This window comes from Paramormyrops kingsleyae, chromosome 16 (genome assembly GCF_048594095.1).
Source record: "Paramormyrops kingsleyae isolate MSU_618 chromosome 16, PKINGS_0.4, whole genome shotgun sequence".
In the NCBI taxonomy this organism is placed as follows: Eukaryota; Metazoa; Chordata; class Actinopteri; order Osteoglossiformes; family Mormyridae; genus Paramormyrops; species Paramormyrops kingsleyae.
Window position 1 is genome coordinate 15,861,892 of NC_132812.1, and position 23,255 is coordinate 15,885,146.

General features: G+C 44.7%; 1 protein-coding gene and 1 long non-coding RNA gene across 7 annotated transcripts in view; one reads left to right on the forward strand and one right to left on the reverse strand.

Annotated features, from left to right (window-relative positions):
* The window catches only part of LOC111852274 (cordon-bleu protein-like 1), a 33,033-nt gene extending 9,778 nt beyond the window's left edge, over positions 1-23,255 (forward strand). For 2 of the 6 annotated variants that reach the window (XM_023827970.2, XM_023827972.2), the window contains exons 3-14: positions 9,877-10,065; positions 12,065-12,272; positions 12,546-12,771; positions 13,492-13,533; positions 13,642-13,742; positions 13,835-14,044; positions 14,501-14,621; positions 19,438-19,633; positions 19,836-19,924; positions 20,409-21,727; positions 22,262-22,439; positions 22,600-23,255. In XM_023827970.2, the coding sequence (XP_023683738.2) occupies positions 9,877-10,065; positions 12,065-12,272; positions 12,546-12,771; positions 13,492-13,533; positions 13,642-13,742; positions 13,835-14,044; positions 14,501-14,621; positions 19,438-19,633; positions 19,836-19,924; positions 20,409-21,727; positions 22,262-22,411 (2,851 nt within the window). In that variant the 3' untranslated portion in view covers positions 22,412-22,439; positions 22,600-23,255. Of the gene's footprint in view, positions 1-4,145; positions 4,382-4,742; positions 4,871-5,227; positions 5,982-9,876; positions 10,066-12,064; positions 12,273-12,545; positions 12,772-13,491; positions 13,534-13,641; positions 13,743-13,834; positions 14,045-14,500; positions 14,622-19,437; positions 19,634-19,835; positions 19,925-20,408; positions 21,728-22,261; positions 22,440-22,599 lie in introns of those variants that run through there. The other 4 variants (XM_023827976.2, XM_023827975.2, XM_023827977.2 and 1 more) reach the window with 4 other exon arrangements.
* On the reverse strand, positions 2,526-4,800 carry LOC111852275 (uncharacterized). The gene is made up of 3 exons (XR_002840199.2): positions 4,695-4,800; positions 3,245-3,375; positions 2,526-2,764 (listed from the first exon to the last, which is right to left on the reverse strand). It is a non-coding gene; the product is annotated as an uncharacterized lncRNA (long non-coding RNA).

Genomic DNA, 23,255 nt, shown 5'->3' on the forward strand with positions numbered 1-23,255 from the left:
GGAGACATACACATTGATGATTGTATACTACACACACACACACACACACACACACAAACTTCAGTTAATGTAATTATATGTGAGAACTTTTCATCTTTTCACATACAAGATATTGAACATGAGATATTCTGAGATGTTTTATATGGAACTTACTGTGTGGCCAAACTTCCAGTGAGGTGTGTTCCCAGGTGAAATCGCACTCATTGAGCACGGGGGGGGGGGGGGGGGGGGGGTGGCTGAGGGGCCTGGTGATATCAGAAAAGCTTTGTCGGGCTGCAGCCAGCTTGCAGGACCCGCCAGGCGCAGGGAACTCGAATGAGTCATTGTCTAAAGGTCACTGTTTCCCTGTCTCAGGTATCAAGCTGACCTTTTATGTGAATGATGCAGGATAAATAATGGTTTAAATACTGGAAAGCAGGGCAAAATAAGATTACAGCATACGCCTTTTGTAAGTGTCATTCTGTATAAAACTATATTTTTATGAATAACTGGTCAAGAGAAGATCAAGACTTTGTAAAATAAATTAATATATTGGAAAACTAAAAGTTTTTTTGTTCTCATGAGTAATCATACAATATAATACAGGGTATCCATACCTCTTACTAAATAGCTTATTCAGTGTAAGGTCATTGAAAGGGTGAAGCCAGCACTCGGAAACACAGGAGACAAGGACAGAGGTGCATAAGAGGGGTCATGATTCATACAGAAGGACCAACCTTATTAGCCAATGAAATGCTTTGAATTGATGAGGGGGCCAATCAGCTTTCAGCTGGGGTCAGTGCCCCTGTGCCCCCGCCCTGTGTACAGCCCAAGGCAGGGAAATCCTGGATGTGGTGGCAGTCCATCACAAGACAAACACACGATTTTATTTGGCAATGAAAAGGAATTGTTCAGACTAACAAAAAACATTTGGTACCTCCCATGGGGGACCCTTAGGGTTCTGCTCTAAGAGGTTCCATAGTCTGGGGAGAGGCGCTTTCACATGTACAAGGGGTTCCATGGAAGCAAACAAAAACTCCCGCTCACTGTGTTTTCAAAGAAGCATCTTGTCAGTCATCGAGCGGATTATGTGATGGGGGGGGGTGGTTATGCAATCCGCAGCATGTCTGAACTGGCTTAATCAAATGGGTTCTGCTGGGAGATTTTATATTAATGAGCGCAGCCACTACTGTCCCATTTATTTAACTCCAGTTCCAATAAATCAATAATAAATGCCTGTGATTTAAAAAGGATTTGGTTAATTGTTATTTATATTACATAACCACTGTACTTCAGGTTAAATATTCAACTGCATAATGATTATTAGGAGAATATGAACTATAGGTAGAATTAATCTTTGTTTAATAATGAAAATGTTTCATTATAAAGGGGGCAGGCTGCAGGAGGTTTACTTGGGGGCTTACTTGAGTCTCAGACCAACCCAATCACAATTCATTTATTTTTCTGACACTTTTATCCAAAATAACTTACACTAAAGGAAAGTATTACAATTTGTGAGCTCATTTGAGCCCATGACTCTACTAGTTAGGCTAAAGGAGATGTTCCCATTGATGTTTCGAGAAGCTCTTGGACTTGCTGAACATCCAGACATTCTAGACTGGAGTGGCAGCGTATAGAGTGGGCCACCTGTTCAGAGCATAAACCGGCTTGACAACACATTCCTACCAAACCATAGCTCACCGGTTTCCACTGACAGGCCCAGACCCACATGTGACGCACGGCAACACAAAAGCCATAATATTTAGAAGGAACTGCAAATGCTGTTTACAGAGCGAGCGGGAAACGCCGCAGGCTCGCACAGTTCGGCGGGCACGCGGACTCCTCGCCCGCTGAAGTGTGAGCCCACTTTGCGGCGTGAACCGTGAAAAATGAGTTTACTCACCTAAACACGGAGGGACAAATGCAGTAGACCAATCAGGAAGGCTTGTGGCCCTGGGGCCAGGCTTGTGACGCAGAGTGCATTTGCACTGCTTGTCCTTCCTGCTATCAGTCAGCGAACGCATCATGAACCTTCAGGATCTCTCCTAACTTCCATCCATCTGCTGACCTCTTATCCCGCACAGATTTGCAGCGAGAGCCTGGAGCTGATCCCAGGAAAGTCCGAGCACATGGCAGGGTTACCTCCCCACACAGGATGCCAGTCCATTGCAGGGCACAGACATGCATCTTCACACTATGGGCAATTTAGAGAAGCCTAACTGCATGTCTTTTAACTCCAGGAGGAAACAAGTGAGCTCTGATAAACTCATACAGCACAGGAAGGACACAGAGGTGCTTTGCAGAAAATTAATTGTGTTCAGTTCATTAATTGTGAAGTATTCAAGCAGAGATGGGTGCATGTATCATTTTGTCTCACTGAATACATACTGATTGATATCACCCTTGTGGCCTTAAATGGGCAGTTTGTGGGGGCGTGTCCTAAGAAACGTTTTTGTAAATTGTGGGCAACACTAAATCTTGACTCATGATTTGAATGAAACATCCCCCCTGATTTGACAGCATAAATTCAATCGTTTCAATGCATGTCAATGAATGCCATTTACTGGTAACAGATGATGTCACATCCACCCTCCACCCATCAATGTTTAACACGACGAGATCACAAAGTTTCACCAGATGGAGATTCTCTGGAGCATCGCTTGCTGGTGCCTCCCGTACAGACCTGCTCCTCCACATCCCTTCAGAGCGCAGGGCTTTGATTTGGGAGACGGAGTGGGACACCATCCATAGCCTCTATCAGATTGTGATGCCAAGCGAATCACTCCTACAAAAGGTGCAGAGAGGTGTCAGGCTACACATCAGACCGGGAGACACGTTGAGTGTGAGTTTGCCACTGATAACATGTTTACCTTGCACGGCGAGAACAAGCAACACCATCATCAACCAAAGGCTAGAATGCTAAGATTAGAAACCGCACAGAATGTTGCAGCCTCACCCCTAAAAGGGCCTAATTGAAGTGAAAACAATCTTGCTGAGGCATGCATGCACAGACCAGCCTTTGTTATGACATGCTTCATTGTTTGTTACACACAATTCACAACATAGTGATCTCCCAGAAGTATATCCATGAATCATCCTTTAACAGGCACTGCGACAATTACACCCACCGTCTGATAAGAAGCAAATGTATACATGCGAATTGATCAAACGTTTTTGGTTACTGCTTGCTAAAGAATACCAGGAATTTAGCAAGAATTCAAAGTAATATCAAATATGAAATTTAATGAGGAACAGGTACACCCACCTGATCGCCCTCACAGTGCAAAAGGGAGTGTCAGGCAGGGAAAAATCTGAAGTTCAGGTTGCACCATGGGACAAAGCTGATTAGCGGCCCAGGATCCTCAGGGACCCTCTTAACACTGTGCCGAAGAACTTCTGCGGATAGGATCAGGGGTTCAGACTGTGGTATAAATACGGATAGGTGGTCAAATATGATCATGTCACAAGGCAGGGTGAGCCGACAAGATGGCCCCTGTGTAAAACAGACACTACCCCGTATTCTGAGAACTCAGGAGACAAACATTTAGGTAACGTTTCCACAAGAGAGGCAAGAACCTGAAGTAACACCGCTACAGCAGTATCCGACTTGCTGCTGAAATCGTCTGCTCATCGCATGTGTCGGGGCTGCTTCCACGGGAAGCTAATCCGCCTGTGCTGCCAGTTTACAAGCTTACTATAGGCTTAACGTCACTTAGTAATGTGACTTTTCTGTCAGTGCGTTAATAACTTCAGGGTTTGTGACAATGTGTCACAAGGTATGTTTTTTTTTTACCAAAGCATTTTATTGAATCTTTTTACTGAATCAGACTGAGTGCACCGGGCAGTTTTAAATGATATATAACTATGTCTTCATATTTAATCGTTAAATGGAAACATTTTCTTCTTAGTATCTTTTGCTGTCATAAGGGAAATAACTCATTATAATTAAATATTATTACGACAGACTTTTTGCGACTTTTTAATGGTTTTTCAATAGATGTACCGATTCCGGGTGTAAGATAGCATTTAAAAATACAAATGCGTGTGTTTTCTATCACAGAGGGCCCAGGGGACCCATGTGGGGTTACTTTTCTTTGGCTGTATAAGCGTCCGCCCAGGCAGATGCGTCTCAGCACGTGTATGATCCCTATAAGGCGTGACGGACTGAGCACCGGCCCCCACGGCGCTCGGTGTGATATACAGCTGCTGGGATATGCCTGACCGATCCCTGCCTAAAATACACAGGGTGTTGCCTTTTCGTAGAGGAAGGTGCCTTTGCATATTTTTCGGACTTCTGAGCCCCCCCTTTCCCCAAGGACTGCAGGACGGCAGCTTCTTACTACGCCTGGATACTTCCAATGTGCATTCTCGGCGAAACTTATTAATGCAACTCGATCGTAGTGTGAGTGTTTCAAATTTGGTTCTTTATTCGTTTTGATATGTGTTAGCGCGATAATGCATCCCGTTACGTTGCAGCGTAGAAAACGAAAAGCCCAATTACTGTCGATTTAACATTATTTGGTGAAATGCTTCAAGCTTAATAAGTTATTTTTTTTAAAAAAAGATACGCACTAAACTACGTGTGTCACAGTACGCAAAAGCGCCAGGATACAATGAGTCTTTTAAAAAGTCCTATTTCTACACATAAGCGTTATTCTGTGCGGTTCATCGACGTTAGTCATTATATGGGCAAATAAAACTGAACATGTAATTACCTGTATATCTACTCCAGCAATTACACGGTTTCCATTGCTACCTTCCAGATTTCGGGGGCTGTTCTGCGAACGATCTCGCGGAGGAAGGGCGGTGCAGAGTTTTTGCTTGATTGACTTACCGCAGGTTCGCTGTCTCAGTGCTTTAAGTGTCGGAGAAGTAAAGTCGGTCCGGCGAGGTAAGACTGTGCCGAAGGTTGTGGTTTTTCTTTTTTGGTGGGGCTCTTCGGATTTACTTATGGGGTTTATTTTTAAGTTTAATATAGCTGTTACCTTATTGATATGTTGTTGTGTTTACTTAATTGTATTTAAGTAGGCTATTACATTTAATACGACGATACCACAACTTTGGACGCTGGGGTAGCGGTGTAACAGTCTTAAAAGGCGCGATCCGGATAATGTTTTCGGGCCTGATAGTTCGGTCTTGTTCTTGGATCCGTAAAGGTGACCTCAAATTAAACACACAGACACACAGCATGCGTATCAGTTCAGTTTCACTTCGATGCTTTGAACAAAACCCAGACAGTTGCAAAGTCCCATGTGGACGGTCCGCGTTACACTGATCGCAGCATTTGTCCTGTGAAGCAGGTGCAACTGATCCATCTTTGTAAGAAACTCTGAATAACAAACCAGGGAGAGTAATGAGGACAGCAGATTGTGTGACATTATCACAGTCCATCTCCTCTAAAATTTAGATGAACACGTTTATATACTAAAATGTATTTTAACATGCTTACTCTGATGTTTTATCGGCATGGCAGCTATTTCCGTGTATATTTTATGTTAGCCTACTTCCGAGCATATATTAGTGGTTTTCTAATGGGAAGAGAGTATATATTTCACACGTTTAGGCTGTGAATACATCTGGGGGTCAAACGTATGTGCTATTTGACAACAGCATCACTTCAGACGATCCTCTCTGCATAGGAATATATGTTTTGCCTTTTGCCGTTTCTGGAGGGTAAATTAAGGTTGGGATTTCGGCATACCTTTGCGGGTGTTGGCCCTTTGGGGGGTGAAAGACACTGGGAAGTAAGTGCTGTGTACTCGGGCAAGCGGCAGATCGCAACCCCTTCGTCTTATTTCCAGCGCCGCCGATCCGTAGATTTACGATGAGCAGTTTGTGGGTGTGGAAAAGCAGTTGCGGGGCGCTTGCCAGGGAGTCCAATAAGAGCGCCTTTGCCGGTAGGAATATGCGGAGCCGGGCCTGTCCGGACATGCTCCAGCTCCCGCCCGGACCCGCTCCCGCCAGCGCCGCACCGCTGCGATGGGTGATCCCAGAAAAATATGGTAAAAGAGTCATTGCCTCCGGAGACTGAGATAACAACCCCCCCCCCCCCCCCACACACACACACACACACACACACACACACACACACACACACACACACACACACACACACATCTACACACATGTACATAACAAGTATGTGTGCAGTCGACCTGATCTCCCGTGGCCTGTACTACGAAGCGGGGTTACTGGCTTATCGGGGTAACTTGTCGGATTTAAGGTACCACAGTTTAAATGGTCTTCATATTCGCTCACTTACATTTTGCCCAGACTACCTTAAATCCAACAAGTTACCCCGATAAGCCAGTAACCCCGCTTCGTAGTACAGGCCACTGTTCTCACAGACGCTGTTTATATTGCTTAGGGATCCAAGTATCTATGTATTCACTAATTTTTGGTATTTGCTTGTGATGATTATGTACCATGCATTGTTTTTGCATTATGACCAGTGAGGGAAGACATTCCAGTTCATTGTATAACCCATGCCATATATGCCATATAGCTTAGACGGCAATAGACGTGCTTTCACTATTCTTAAATAAACGTTCACTAACTGTATTGGTCTGTATGGTTGATGTGCTGTAGAGAGAAGATATAAGGGGTAATGTCAGTATTTAAAGGGGAGAACTTTATGTAAACTTGCACAACCTTGAATATTGGACTTTACACCCATGTGCTGGTAACATGCTGTCTGCAGTGTGTTGTCTTTAGATATTTGCAAATGTTTGTTTGCTGGATGTCTACAGCTGAAATACACGGAAGCTCAATAGTATGGCTTAAGGGGCTGTGTTTTGTCTTGGTTTCTGTCTTGGGGCCGGTCTTTGGGGTGAAAACATATGTGAGTGGCAGTAATTTACTGTTTGTGTCAGGTGAGGCATTTTCCTCTCCCTCAAGTGCCTGTACTTCAGGGGAGAAGACACGGTTCACTGGGATTTCAGAAACTGTGCAGCTGAAATCTTCTTACGGTTTCATCGCTGGCACCTCATCCCCCAACACCGATTACAAGACAATTAACGTTACATTTTTTTTTTTTAATTCTCTCTTGGATTGGCTAAAAAAAGAAGCTCATGTGGCCCCTGTGAGGCCCTGGCAGTGGACCGCAGGGGCTGGCTGGCTATTGCATTGCAGCAAGTTATTTTTTTTTTCTAAAATAAGATGCAATATGACTGTGTTAAATTCTTAAAAGGTATGTTTTATTGGCAGTCCCAACTTTGAGGAGCACAGCTTCAGAAGCAATTTGGTTTTAATCCTTCCAACCGAGTGGTGTCAAGGAGCTTATCCAGTGGGTGAATTTCTCAAATTCCACTGTGAAGTTCTTTCTTCATGATTTCATTTTAAATTACACACTAAAATGTCTTTAGCTTTAAGTCATCTAGCCATATGTTATAACGAAGGCTAGCTTTCTCTTCAACCTGACTTTTTAAGTTTTCAACATTTGATGGGAAGATAAAATGCCATTGCTTTTTTTTCTTTGAAACAAGTTTCTGTAGTTAATAAAGAGAAATTGTCGAGCTCGTCCCCCCAGGCAGCACCAATTTTAACAGCTGTTTGTAGTCAAACTTAAACAGGCCCTTTAGTGAGCAGAATCCCTTCTGAAATGCACGCGTTCCATTATATCTAGCCATAAACTTTTGGGCATAATGTTAAGCTCATAAATGATTAAAAGCAAAAAATTTATGATGGACATTCATAATTTCCATTTCAGCACTCTAGCTTTTCCAAGAAGTGGTATTTTATTTGGTGTGTTAAACATTGGGCATCAGAGTATTTTTCACGTTTGTGTTTCGTAATATCTTGTAAACATATCATGCTGTTAGAGTATTATTATGAGTAATATCCATTACCCACAGCCATGTAGCGTATCGCATGTGAAGGATGTCATCCCACCCCCTGCTAACCAGCTGTATATTTGCTTATTCACTTCAGGGCTGTAGCTTCAGTAGTTTATTTTCTTCATCTTGGAATTGTGGCTTAATCCACTACTGGAGCTCTTGGATGTAAAAACGTTACATTTATGTTGTTTGTTACGTAGCCAGGTTACATTTTTGTAATAAAGAATTGCCTATATTAGCATTTTTTCGTTGTTGTATTTGCATGGAGACTCATGGGTTAAATCTGACTGACAATCATTCTGTGACTGTTTTAGACCCCTTACAGCCTTGCCTTGTAAACATAATCTAAGCCTAACATGGTGTTGGGGGGGGGGGGGTGTTACTTATTTTATTCATGCTATGGACATTGATAAACACTCCCAATGCCCCAGCCCAGCTTTTCCATATCACTCGATAGGGAAATCATTCAAAAGGACTATTTTCTGAGTAGGGGTGGCTGATACGGCAAGAATAATCATATCATATGATTTTTTTTTTTCTTCAAGCAGGATCACGATCAATGTTATTATGATTTTTTTTCATGACTAATTTGCAAGTTACTGAACAGTACAACTAAGCTGCTTCCCCTATTTTTTAAAAATATGGCCCTATAAGGTAATTAAACCTAAAAGGAGGACATTCTGCACACTTTTCCAGGTGTCTTCCTTTGGGGTTTTGGGGTGGTGAATAAGGTCCTTCGTGCTGTCATCCGACTTGCCAACCTTATTTTTGCAAATTGTGCAACTAATTTGTTTGTGGCATGTCGGTTTTGGAAAATCCAAACAAGTTCCATATTACTGTTATCGAATTCTTTTTAGCTACCAACTCCTCCATATCGTCTTAGCTCTACCTTGCAGAACAGGGAACGTGCTGCACACTGGGACGAGGGCATGAAAGGGAGAGAGGAAGAGGTCCAAGGCACTACCTGCTGTTTGCTACTACCAGTTTATTGGTGTTTCGAAACAGATTTGGCCGGCAAAACAACTTTAGATGCGTGTATGAGCCATGGAACTCAACAGACAGTATGTGCGCTGTAGTGCGATACAAATTATCTCTGTAAAGGCAGAATATGGAGACATTTTAATCATTCATGATCTAATATCAAATCGCACACCCATACTTCTAACTACATTCTGATCTCTTTACACCAGGGCATGAAGGATTTTATTCTCCTCGTTGTTTAAGGGTTGCTTAGTCTCTTCCCTGCTAAATAAACAAGCGATTGTGCCCATTGCTGTGTCTTGTGACCAGGTTATAAAGTCATCCAGGGCACTCCCGCTTAATACCTGCAGTCTCTTAAATTGGAATGATATAATTCCTCTTTTATTTAAGGTGTTTTCTGAGGTGCTAAAAATCTTGAGAGAATGATTTCAGAGGTATCTCCAACTGCAAGCTGAAGGTGTTTAAGTATTCGCTGTAAGGCATGCTTTAAAAACATAATTTACAGAAAACGAATCATGAGATGTTTAGACTTTTCTTATCAATAATCATCTGCGTTGAGGAAATTACACTAGTGGTAGTTTGTGAGGGAGACTGTTTTCAAAGACACTTCTTTTGCTTGTCTCCCCTACAACGACTTGCAGTGCAATGCAAATATCAAGCACAGTAAACAGTGACTATGAATAAGGTCGAGCATTCAACCTACATTTTTTTTTTTTCAAATCCAGCACTCCCCTGGCTAGCTGTCAAGTGAATTCCATTTTTGTAGATTAGCATAACCGGTGTCTTATGCCTCTGATCAGTCGTGAGGCTCTTAAGGCCGGAACAGTGCCCCTGTAGTACGGTTTCCCTACGTTGTGCTTCCACCCTCTACCTCCCGTGGGACACTGTTGCGTGACAGAAATCCCTGACAGTGCAGATTAATGCTCTGTCACTGAGGTGTGTGTGAATGACGTGTGTGCTGAGACAGTCACTTACCGAATTAATACCCTCAAGAAGAATGCCCTGCAGCTCCATGACTTACACGTATATTTCAACGGCCTCTGCCCCTCCCCCCCCACTCCTTCCTCTCCCCTTTCTTAAGATCGTCCAAAAGGAGAGCCCCCCCCGTGCCACCTGCGGCCACGTGCTTGGATGGTCCGCAGCCCCCACAGGGATCGCTAGGGTTTCCGCAAGCAGCCATGGATCAGAAGGAGAACCTGGGCAACAGGGAGCTGAAGCTGGCTGTGGTTCTGCCAGGAGGGGTGGAGAAGACGGCCATCATCAATGGGAGGTGAGGGACATTTCCTCCGTTTGTGTCTTAAAGCGTACAGGAAGTGATGCGTGTGCCGGGGGTGCCGTTCCGGGCTGGATGTCGGAGGGAAATGGCGGTACTGAAGTGTATGGGAACATGCGTAAGGAAAATACATAACAATTACCTAGCTCTTTGTATTTATAACTGTTGGAGTAGTAAAGTCATAATGGGCCTTTGAGGTCATCACAAAGAGCTTTATTTGTGGACTCAGTAATTCACTGCCAGTATTTAGCTGCTGTGAATTTATGTCTCGTGTATTACGTTTTTCTGCTACTGGCAGATTGGCTATGCAAATCATTGTTGTTGTATTGCTGCAGTGCTTAAGGCAGCCTTATTATTTCCTGTTGCCCAGACCTGCATCTGGATTAAGAAAGAATGACAGTGACACTTGTTCCAACTGGGACTTAGGTCACGTGTAATTCCCAGACTTTAAGTATATGTTTAAATATGTTTCATTTCATACTGGTTTTTAATGAGTTCTTTTTGCATGTGATGTCGTGTGCAATAATTTACTGAAGTTTAGAGAGGTTGAGTTCGTTTCCTTGAAATAGTTGTATACACCCTTGTCTTTCTCTACGTTTAAGGTACCTATGAAGTTTTACTCATGTTTTCTGGCAATAGAGTGGTGCAGTGTGATCCTATGTAACTCCCTTTGCCCGCTTTTGCACCATTAAAATTGTGAATCACAGGATCATGGCGGTGCTTAAACACCCCATAATGTAGCCCAGTGCTTCCCAATACAGTCCTCGGGGACCCACACACAGTCTGTTTTTGCTTCCTCCGAGCTTCCTGCCAGGCAGTCCACATTTTTGCTCCCTCCCAGGGTGCAAAAATGTGAACTGTTTTGTGGGTCCCCGAGGACCGGATTGAAAAAAGCCAATCTAGCCTACCTGAAACTAAAATTGGAAATACTCCTTGGTGAAATTTTCTACCTTGGCTCCATTTTTCTTGCTGGAGCACCACAGATCTTAAGTGCACGGTAATAACAGGAATCCACTCACCGTTTCATATGTTGAAAGTCTGTTGCATAAAACCTGGTTTATTGTACCCCTTGGGACCTGTGCGCTGACATCCCATAATGGAGTCCAAAGCAATTTATTGTGGATTTTTCTTCATCTTCTATTCTCGTAATTCTATAACTTTCAGGCTGCATTTTCTATACCCTCAGAGTGAAATGGTGAAATGCATTCATTACTTCTGTATCCGTAGAAATGTACTTCAAGAATTAAGTATTTGTTAAATCAGTTTCTAAGTTGTGTAATAGTGTGTAGACTGGATGGGGATCTTTTGTATTGCCTAAGTGCTGATAACAAAACTTAAATTGATCTAGAACACTGTTCTGAGCAAATGTTTAGTTTAGTGCCTATAATCTGGCATATGTTGCTTCCATTTTTGGTTGTTATGACGTTTCAATTAGCCCATCATCCTTTCCCATGATGTCAGGCCCTCTGGTGTCACTTAAGCTGTGATCTTCTCAGCTACTTTAAAAGCTGGTGTCCTGAGACAGATCTGAGCAGCGGACGTACATTTGGTTCTGTAAAGTCGCTGAAATCAACCCAGTCGGACAACATTTCTCAGAGCCGCCTTTTCGACTTTCGTCTGCCAGAATATGTCAAATGACTCACTAAGCTAGCTAACCAGTAACTTGGTGCTTTATTCACTGGTCCAAATGCAAGGAGAACAATGTCATTATTTTGCTACCAGTACTAAACATTGATGTTGAAAATTTGATTTAATAACAAATACTGTTGCAGAATATATGTTTTTTTTTCATTGAATTTAATACTGATCTCTGGTTTCTGTCATTATAATTGTTTAGCTTGTTAATTTTGGAAACCTCCATGAAGTCTCAATGGGGTGATACAGGATGTGAAACAAAAACATATGGCAAAAAGTGGTTTTCATTTCATGATGTGGGTTATTGACTTGTTTTGTTTTGCATCGAGAACCTCTGTGACCTTCTGTGTGTGTTTTCCAGCGAGCCTGTGATGGACCTGCTGGTCACACTGTGCGCACAGTACCGCCTGAACCCCTCCGGCCACACCATCGAGCTCATCTCTGCTAACAGGAACGACATCAAGTTCAAGCCCAACTCTCTGATGGGCTCTTTGGAGGCGGAGAAGATCCTAATAAAACCTAAAGGCGCGGAAGACAGGAACAAAAAGACAGGCCCTCATTTGCCAGAGGTAAAATTAATATTCTTTTTTCCTCTTCCTTTTTGTTGACATGTTTTTAAGTCAACACCCAGACTTACTGTTCCTGTTCACATCTCTGAAATTCCAGTGGCAACACACCTTCATTCAAAGTTTGCGATAGAATTATATGTGCAGACTAAAGTGCAGTCTTGTTTGAGCTTAGCTCGTATACTGTTTACTGGCTTTTTGGAGCTTAGCTCGTATACTGTTCCCAAGTGCCCTTTCAGCTTTGCTTTTCTGACTTTGTGTTTAATGTCCCACTAGGCTACCGTCCGCCTGATAATAAACCACAAGAAGACACAGAAGACCATTCTGAGGGTCAGTCCCCAAGCTCCTCTAGAGAGCCTCGTACCAGCCATTTGTGAAAAATGTGAATTTAACCCGAAGACCACGCTTTTATTGAGAGACGTGAATTCCGAGGAGCCTCTGGACCTTACAAGGTCTCTAAATGACTACGGCTTGCGGGAACTTTATGCCAGGGACATTAAAGGTAAGAGGAAATGTGCTGAATGTGCTTTGGTCTTGTGCGCGGAAGCTGGCTATAATCTTCAAAGCCTGTATACAAATGAAATGCATACGCACCCAGCAACCACAATAAATGGTGAAGAATTATAAAAGTTTTCACACCCCTGTTTTGAAACCGGGCGTGCGCTGTTGTCATCTGCGCTAACAATTTCATTCAACCCGATCAACCGCGCACGAATTGGGTGGTACTAAACAAAAGCAAAAAAATGTATCACTATTTTAAAATGAAAGGGGTGTGTACATGTGTGTCCTTTTTTTATTGATGTGGAGTAGAGAGTATTATCTGAAACTGAATAGCATGAAGTCTGAACATGTAAGTTATAATAAAACCATATGCTTTATGGAAGGGGGAAATTTTTAACAGCAGGGATGATGGTTTTTGCGTCACCATTACAAACTTCTTTCCAAGTTGCAAGATTTTTCCTAAAATTACTTTGACTCTTTATTCCCAGATTCTCCCTCTGTATCTCTTGTGTATGTATTTGCTGAGTGTTTGCCTGCAATGGTGCGATTAATTATTTGTTAATCCTGATATGAATTGGGGGTGACACAGGTGGGAACACCGTTGCCTTGCACCTCTAAAGTTGGGAGTTCCAACTCTGCACTAATAATCTGAAGGTACCACAGAACTATTGTTGCTGATATTTTAAGGTGCCGTGTTAAGTAATGCTCCCTCTCTAAACAGGTGGGGTGAACGCATATTTCCCGGCTTCTTCTGTCGATCAGGGTAAGGTTCTGTAATGTGATTTGCATGCTTTTTGCATTCCCTGCAAACGTCGCAATGTGTGCAGTGCGGATGAGCTGTGCTCTGATCATCTCTGTATCTGCGCTGCAGAAGAGAGAAATCCGCCTGTAAAGGGGGAGGTTCTGAAGGACAAAGAGAACCGAGGGCTGTTTGGCAGCTTGTTCAGGAAAAGTAAAAAAAAGACGGAGCAGGTGGGTAAGGACTTTCCTCTGGCGTGCGGTCGGCACATTCGCATCTCTGTAAGCTTCTTAGGAGAGTGTTTCTGTTTTGAATCATTTTTAAGGCTGTACCCACGAGTGCCGCTACCTCCCCCGTCCTGGCCAGGAAGAGGCCGGAGAGCATGACCATAGCCCCCTCATACAGCTCCAGCACCAACGTGTCCAAGAAGAGGCGTGCTCCTGCGCCTCCTGTCACACCTGCCCACCTTCCCCAGTCAGACCTCAGCCAGCAGGAGACCCCCGCCAAACTCGGGGTCCCACCCGAAGGCCGTCAGGTCTGCCGGACGTCGCTCCCTCAGTTCTGATGACATCACAGCGCGGGGATGGTCAAGCTTTGGTCATGTGACTTTTGGGAAGCACTCGTGTCCATTGAGTAAAGGGTTGCACTTAAGCTGCTTCTCCGCATTTTTCCTTGGGCATTAAGTGACGGCCCAAATTAGTTTTTATGCTCAGTTACTGAAAGCCAATTTTTATTTTATTTTCCCACCCACCCTGCAACCCAATGAAAATGGTCCCAAGACCCATTTTCGGGTTGCGACCTACCAGTTGAGAAAGTGGTTTAAGCAGTATTTATTGTTTGAATATTAATACTCATAAGAGCTCTAAGATGCCCCAGTGGCTCACTGGGTGTGAAACCTAAATATCAATTTGCTGAAGCCATGGCATAGTGATTAACCACTGTTTTTGTAATGAAGCTAAACTCAGGGATATTGTTTGTGTTTCGCGTTTAGGAAAGAGGCCGACTCATGCGGGGACTCTCCGAGATTTCCCTGAGAAGCACCAAGAGGAAGGCTCCCCCACCCCCCCGTGCCGTCACTGTAGATGAAACGTCACTGGACCGGAGTATTAAAGGTCTGTTGAGGCTTGTCTAAATTGCATGGGTGTGTGTCGTCTCTCTCTCTGCGTAAACACCATGTGTGTGGTTGGTGACGTCTTCTCATATGATGCCTGTTAAGCATAATTTTTTTTTTTTTAAAGAAATTGCTAGTCATTTAATTTAGCTTAGAACTTTCCATAGCACTCTGCCCTGTACTGGAATGGTTGAATATAGGTTCTAGAACCTTTATTTCTCTTGGTGTATCGGTGGTGATATAATGCAGTTTGTAACTAGGCTGCTGGGCAGTGGCTGTCACATGATCCCTGGGGAGGAGCCGCTTTAAGAACATTCTCCAAGGCCAGAGGTCTGGCGTCTGTCCCTGATTTGCCTTGCGGGGTTTTTCAGAAGCTCGTGCTGATTTGCCGTGTGTGTGAGCACAGGGGAGAGTCTCTCTGTGGGCCTTCGTTCTGGTTATGGGCTTAACCGTATAGTGCTCAGATGTCCTGGAGCTCAGATGGAGCAGAGGTCAGTGGAGCAGAGGATCAGAGAGGGGCTCAGACTTCTCCCATGGCGAGAGTGTGTGTGACAGGAACTGAGCAGTGTCCCAGTGGGTCGTGCATTTAATCTGGCTGGGTCCTGCTTCGCCTGCTCCGCTGTTGCCTGGCCTGAAGGACGGGGGGGATCGTCGTGGCCTCATCGGTCTGCTGATCTGAAAGAGCGCCCCCTTAAGTCATTCTTTCATAATTATCGTGTACAGTCTAGAAGAGATCAAACAGCAGGGCTGCACTGGCTGTAGACTGTGTATTTGGACCAGCAAACATTTCCGGGGGGGGGATCCCATCCCCCAGTCAGCAAAATTTACCGCTTGTCCAAAGTTATCATGGGGGGGTACACTCGGCAAAACTCATTGTTGCGAACAACCTCCCTCCTGGTTGGCAAAATTATCCAGTCTGGCCCCACTGATGGTCTGCTGCTTGCTCCAGAGAGGCCTGAGCACACTTCCATACTCTGGAGAGCGCAGTGCAGCTCCTCTCTCTGCCAGAAGGGGCAGCCTCACGTCAAATGGCTCCCCATGAACCTACCGGCTGAGTTGCAGTGCCTGCCAGTAGGGGGAGCCCTTATACATTTTCATACCACGTGGATTGGCTCATTTTAGGAAGGCTGACATTCCTCTAAGTTAGTCTTGCCCATCGTCCATGTCCTGTAACTGCTTCTCCTATTCAGGGTCCTGTGGTCTTTGAGTCATGGAGGAATTGTGCTTTCTTTGCCAGAGGTTCCGCCACGGCTCCTGTCAAAGGTGGTCTTCTGGTGGCTTCTGGGCTCCAGGAGGGTGCGGTTCACCTTCCCCCAAGCTAAGCTAATGTTAGTGTCCCTGTGTGCTGCAGTCCCATCAGGCAGTCATTTTCACCAAGTAGGAAGGATTGCTTAACTGCCCTGAACTGGTTTCCCTGAGCAATGAATGGACTTCCATGTATCACCGTTGCTAGGTAACCAGCATGCGGATGTGGCCAGGATATCCCATGTCTGGCATTCTGTTCGTTCTTTAGGGAAGCTGGTTTAACAGTTTGTTTTGCCCTCTAGTGGTTGCTATGAAACAGTGTTCTGTGTTTTTGCCGAGAAAGCAATTCTTCCCTCGTATTTTCGTGTCCGTTTCTGCTTTTCCTGTTTTCATTAAAATAAATCAATTCTCCCACACAAGTGGGTTTCCTGGTGATCCACTGTTTGGGTTTGATTTAGTACTTTTTTTTTTTCTTTTTCCCTCTTCCAGGCTACCTCAGCTACTCTGCTACCAGCCTAAAAGCTGTAGTACAAAGAGCTACAGACCATTAATGATGTCTGTGTCTTTGCTCTAATACGAAATTTAAAAAATTCTCCTGGAAGACTGCAGGTGTGTGGCGTGAGGTTTCAGTCCGTGTCCCCATAAAGGCTGCCTGTTTCTACAGCTGCTCTGCCCGCTCATCATCATCTAGTCAGGAAATGGCTGCCTGTTATGTGACTGGTAGCACCTGTTTGCCGCCGGCATGAGCAGAGTGTGAAACCCGGGAAGCGGCTCTCTCCCCGACCTCAACGCGGAGAAGCACATGCGGCTAATCGGCTCTGCCTGCAGCACTGGCTCCCGGCCGCCACATCCTCAGGGGCCACGTGTCTCTCGGGGGCCACGTGTCTCCTTGGTCATTAAGGCACGGCCCAAATTTTAAAAAATTTTGGACCAAATTTATTTTGCAAAAAAAAATTATGCAGTGACGGTTAATAGATCATAGTGTAGGAATAGTAACACAATTCTTCATGCACTGCAAAGTCAAACATTAGAAATAATGTTCAGTTTTCCCCAATGGTCCTGGGACCCACTTGTGGGTCGAGAGCCACCAGTTCAGCAGTGGCTTGTCACACCTGTGCCATCGTCCTTATTCATCATGCTTCTCTCCCTGCAGACCAAGGTGCCTGACTGTCCCCAAAGGCCTTCTGTCCCCTGCTCTACGTCCCTGCCCCCCCTCTCCAAAGGCTTCCCCTCTCCACCTGCTGCCCTTCCACTGCTTGGTGCTCTGTCTCCTTTAAGACCCCCCCCCCCCCACCCCACCCCATTTGATGTGTCCTATTCCCTTTCTTTGTGATACTAGCTTGTTTTCTTTTCAGTCAGCTGATAATGTTTCTGTCATGTTTTCTGTGCCATTCCTTGAACCCAAGTGTGTGTTTGTATCCGGAAGCCATCAAATATGTGGTAATCAGTCTTAATCAGTAGAGTTACGCATATTTATTTCAGGAGAAAACAGAAATTACTATGTTTTAGCCCTCATATTACCTTTTTAACTGGAGAAAAGTAACCTTCAGAGAACTCTTCAATCTGTCCCTCTATATTGGATCAGTTGATGATGAATGGGTAGGTTTCTATATCCATTCACAGATCCCTCCATCTTTCGATTGCTCATCCTAAATGGGCTTCCTGCTTTATTTCCTTATACCTTTAACTTGGAGCATTTGAGTGCATTTTGTTGAATTTGGGCTTTCATAACAAACCCTGTCAGGAACAAATGTGTGTTTGATCACAAGGCCTGCATTCACACTCAGTACAGCGTTAAGAAGCAAACTGGATAGAGCGAGGATGCGTTGCACCAGGATTAGAGGCCAATTTCGGCACCTCATAGTAATACCCACAGCTTTGGAGCTGATCTGGTCGTCTGCATCCATAGAATTTGCTTTCTGTCCTCAGAATCCCTGTGCTAAGGCCAGGTGTGGTGTGACTAGCTTACTTTAGGGACTTGTAGTCCTAATTATGCATGTGTGATAAACAGCCCCTGTACTTTGCATCTTTTATAGAGATTATCTGCTTTTCTTTTCAAATTCAGTTTTTATCTTTTTCTTCAGTTTCTCTTTCTCTCCTGTTTCAAATTCCCCACATTTTCTACTGTTTTTTCTCTTCTGTTGAAGCTTTGTATTTTCCATGTTGGTGGTTTAACTTTTTAGATTTATAAAAATAGTTTGTGATACTTTTTATTGAGGTTAGTCTCTGTAGCAAATGGGTTTTCTCCAGCATTTTAATAATTAAATGATGACCTATAAACCCTGGTTTGTCTGCTTGCGTCTTTCCATATGAATATTCAGCCCTCTTTGGCCCTGAAAGGCAGCTAACTTACTGGTTGTTGACGTGCTCGCTCACACATTTGCCTTCCCTAATGGTGCTGCTTTGCTCGATTGGCTGTGGGAGCTGAGTTTTATCTCACCGCTGCAGAGGAGAGCGAAAGATGCGAGGCTGCTAGTGGATCTCTCACTCGGCGTAACAAAATCACAGCCGTCCCTTTTACACTGAGAACAGGAGTAAAGCTTTGCTTTTTGAAGCATGTCGTCTTATGCACTTAAGTGCTCGGTGCAGGAGGCCCCACGCTGGCTGCCCCTGAGTTACTGAGAGCACAATGTATCTGTACTTGTGCAAATGGCAAATAAAGCATTTATTATCGCCGGTCAAAAGACACGCCAAGCCGCCTAAGAAGGATGGTGGTGTGGTGATGGGGTGACCTAGACCCAGCAGTGATGGTTTGGGAGGAGTTTGACCAGAGAGTGAAAGAAAAGTAGCATGTATGTGGACAGCTGGGACCGGAACCCGGGGAGGCCATCTCAGGGGTATGGCGTGGAGAAGACTGCTGGGTCAGCCAGGTCCTGCAAGAGGGTCTAGCTGCAGATGCCTGTAGAGTGGAGCTCCACCAGAAATACGTGATCTTTAAGGACGTAAAGTGGAGCTCCGGTTAGGGTTAGGGTTAAGGTTAAGGTTAGGGTTTATTCGCTGTGACACAGAGTTGAGGCCACGTGTTTCCTGTGGAGGTGACGTATTTCCGCTGGAGCTCCACTCTACAGGCGTCTGCAGCTGGACCCTTCTCAGTTCCTGGGGCGATTGGGGTCAAGGGCCTTGTTGAAGGACCCAATGGCATGATCACTCTACCGACCCACAGAGCCACAACATCTGCCCCCCCCCCCCCCCCGTAATTTTTTTTATTCTTCATTTAACACTTTCTTTGCTTAGTGCATAATTCCATTTGTTATTTCATGGTCTTGATGTCTTTATAATTATACTAAAATGAAGGGGAAGAAACACTGAGAATCCTTTCCATGAGTAGGTGTGCCCAGATTTTTAACTGGTACTGTAAGAATATGGCAGGATCCAACGTGCTGTCTGAGCGTTTGCAAGATGTGGTCTCTGATGAATCCTGTGACTGGTGGCAGTAATGGTAGTTTTCGATTCCTGTCCCCTTTGGATTTTCTTAAATGTTCCTTCCCCTTTTACTGAGATGAAGTCCTTTTAGTCTGTGGAAATTGGACAGTTTTTTTTTTTTTTGCTTCTGATTTCTGCCACTGGCTCAGCAGGAGTGCCCCCCCCCCAGCCCTCCTCCAGTCCCGGCATCGTCGGCGAGACCCACAACGGTGACCACAGCCCCAGAAGGTCTGCCAGTGTCGTTGAGAAATGCTCTCCTGATACCATGTATATCGAGATGCAGGGCTGCAGCCCACTGGAAGGGACGACGCAGACTGGGCCTGGGGGGCCGTCCTCAGATGGCAAGTACGAAATATTGAGAAGGACTTCTGGGATTTCCGCCGTGAGGGCATTGGGGCGTTAAATAGTTACTAAAAATAAATAGTTTTTTGTTTAAATAAATTTAATGAATTCAATAAAATGTGGGGAAAAGCCTTTTGGGTGTTCGGCTTACCGTGTTACCCACCATGCCTCCTTCCCAAAGCATCTCACATTTTGATTTTGACAGGGAAGCTGGGATTGCTATGAACCATAAAGAGAGCTGCGAAAAAGCACTGAACACTGATGAAGCCGTTAATCCAGAGCTTGAAGTCATGGGTAAATCAACGCTTGATCCATCCACTTTTATGTAATAATGACGAGACAGTCTGTGTTTGTAATGTTCTGTATATGTGCAATTCTGTCTGTTGTAAGATGGGTTGCATACAGATTTATGGTTAGAATAATCAATTTCTTGCCTCGCAAAATTTGGGTAACACTTAAATCAGTCGTATAAATGCATTATACATACCTTCATAATGCATTATGATGCATTCATAAAGTAATTTAAACACTGCTGTAAAGATTTTAAAAAGCCATAACACATTATAGCCATGTTTATTATGCATTATGAAGCTCTCATCTATAATGCACTATAAATACCTTCATAGTGCATTATAGTGGTTAGAATAAGAATTAAGGTTGCTTTGTACTGCATTATGCTTTGTGTCACTAAAATTTACACCCAGTTCTCTAGAGGGAGCTGTGAAAATGTCATGTCGGTGGCTTATTGAAAGGGTATTTCATCTTTGTTTATTACCAGCTGATGACAACAATGAGCAAGAAAAAGCGTCCCAGGGACAAATCCTGGAATTGGTTGGCGATGAAAACAAGAGCATCACTAGAGAACCTATCGACCTCCCCCCCCTCGCACATGAGAGCCCCACACTGCCCTGCCCTAAGCTCCAGCCCACAAGCCAGGAAGTTGGAGTACAGGCTTTGGATCCGCTGAGCACAGGTACTTTGGATACTGACCATCCAGGAAGTGTGAAGGCACCTACTTCCTCTTCTTCGGACGCACCACCTCCGACACCGCCTGAGCTACCGAAAACACCACCGTCGTCTGGCTTCTCCTCAATTGACCGGCCCCAGCTGAAGAGGGACATGTCTACGTCTACAGAAGAGGGTGGTCCTGATCCGGTTCAGTCAGGAGCGGCCCATCAGGCCCAAACTATCACTGTGACCAAACAGCCCCTCGTTCAGGTCAAGGACTCAAAGCCCTCGATTGAGCTGACGAGGGACTGCACGCCCAAGGTGGGCCTGACCAGTTACACCGTCAAGCCCTCGAAGTCAGTGGACAAGCTTCGGTTCTTCGAAGTGGAACTGACTCTAGAGGCCCCGGGTCCGGATGTACCTTCAGATGCCTCAAAGAGTTTATCTGAACATGTAGCCCCTTTCTCAAAGACTACCAAACCTCAAGACTCAGGTGACAAGCCTGAACTGTACAGCCTCTCTCTCAGGGATAATCTGCAATTGCACAATGGCACTCATAACAATACTGCTAGTAGCCCAAGGTCAACCGCAGAACAAGACGAACCTTTTCCGGAACGACCTCTTCCTCGTGTTGAGGGTGCGTCGGCGGACGCGCCACAAGTAGGCAAGAAGAATAAAGTACCCCCCCCTGTCAGACCAAAGCCAGCCGCTTTCCGCTTGTCGCTGCAGAAACGTACGTCAGGGTACTACGTAACGTCGGCGGCGGAGAAGGATGCGATCACCAGCTCTCGCTGCAGCGCTGGCGGAAGGGACCATCCCGAGAAGGCGGTCTGTGACAATGGCTTCCCCCCTCCTCCGCCTCCAGTGTTTTGGGACGAGGAGGCAGGAGGAGATCCTCAGGAAACGTCCCCGCAGACATCGGTGCCCAGACCCTCTCGGCAGTCGTCGACTGAGCTGAGTTTGGAGAAACTGAGGTCCTTCGCTGCACCGAAGCCGTTCATCGCGGCTGCCCCCTCCCCCTTTGCCCGGGCCGTGGCCATGGCGGTAAAGAGATCAAACTCCCTTAACCAAGACTCCCTCTCTCCCACCCCGTCATCCCCCACAGACCTGACCTTCGTGGTAGAGCAGAAGGACTCCTCAGGGAACGTGGTAAGTTGGTCTTTGTGGGTTTGGCCTGAGTCGGCGGCCCATGTGAAGTTTTTGCCCGTGCAAGGTGCTTTGACCTAAAACACAGTATTGGCTTTGTGTCCCTGTTCCATCGGTATGTAGACGTAGGGCATTTTTAGAAGCGTTAAGTGTAAAGTAAAGAAGGAAATGAGGCCTTTCTCTTCAACAATGTGTCCGATGTACAGTATGTTCTCTTTGAGAAACCAATATTTAATGCTTGTGGCACTTTTCACAATAATGACCTTTGTTCAGCTGAGTATGCGACTGTCAAGCAGCGGTGTGTGTGTCTGTGTCCATGTGTTTTATTTGCTTTATTTGGCACCTTGGATAGAGGTTTGGCATTTCAGCATTAATGCAGGCCTTTGTGAATCAGACGTGTAGTTATGCATGTTTCCATGCAACATTACTCCTCTGGGACTGACTTTTAATGTCCTGAACAAGCTCACTAGTTCTTGTCTATGGTTTACCCTTGCCTTTCTGCAAACACTTCAAACCCTTAATTCCCTCCTCTTAAAGGGGAGCGCCCCTCTGTGGTCAAGCACTGAAAATGCAATGGAGCCTCAGGAAGCAGAAATTCCCAGCCCTGGCTGGAATGGTGAGCCAGCAAACCACCCTGAAATGGCGACGGGTGCTGGGGAAACATTGGAAAGCCCACTGCAGTTATGAATCCATCGTGCCTCGTGATTTGCCAGCGGTAAGTGGCGGTGGCCATTTTGCTTTGTCACTGCTCTATACACTAGCACAGCATTGCCTGTCGCACAAGGACAAATCTCACAGGAGTTCTGGGCTTCTGGTCTTTTGCGTAAGAGCTCTGTGTGTGTCGTGTTCTGAACATGTTCTTTGCATGTTTGCAGGTGCCTGAAACTTCTTAATGGAAATTCTACAGATGCCGAGCCAACGCGAATTGCTTACAGGAATTGAGCATGTAATTGTTGTTTGACCTTGAGCTGACCTCTGCAAGGAGGCTGTGTAAGTACTCATTCAGGTTGGGTAGACATGCTGAGGTCAGTTTCAAGGTTAACACGCAAGATGAATTCTCGTCTCCAGATAATATATGGATACTTTTTTTTTTTTTTTTTCTTATTGGTCATTTGTTTTGCGTTGTCTATTTATAGTATTCCTTTGGAAATTGCTGGTTTTATCTGATTTGAATTATATTAAAAGTTTAATTCTGCAATTTAACATTTTTTCGTTTAAATTATTAGCATAAAAATAAGTTGTAATTTTTATAAACAAAAAAGATGAATATTTAGAAGTCAGTCACTGGATTGACTTGAAGAATCTTTGATCAGATATATATTTTTATTTTTTTCCTTATTTTACCTTTTGTCTTGTGTCATTGCGACATCTAATGGCAGTGTGTGTGTGTGAATTTCTGCATGGCTGGACAGATTTGTTTATAGCTTCTTTCTATATCTGTTGTAAATAAGTTCTCGTTCTCTGGTTTGGATCCCCTGCTTGTATTGTTCTCACAAAACCAGCAGAATAAATTGAAACTGGAACCGTGAAA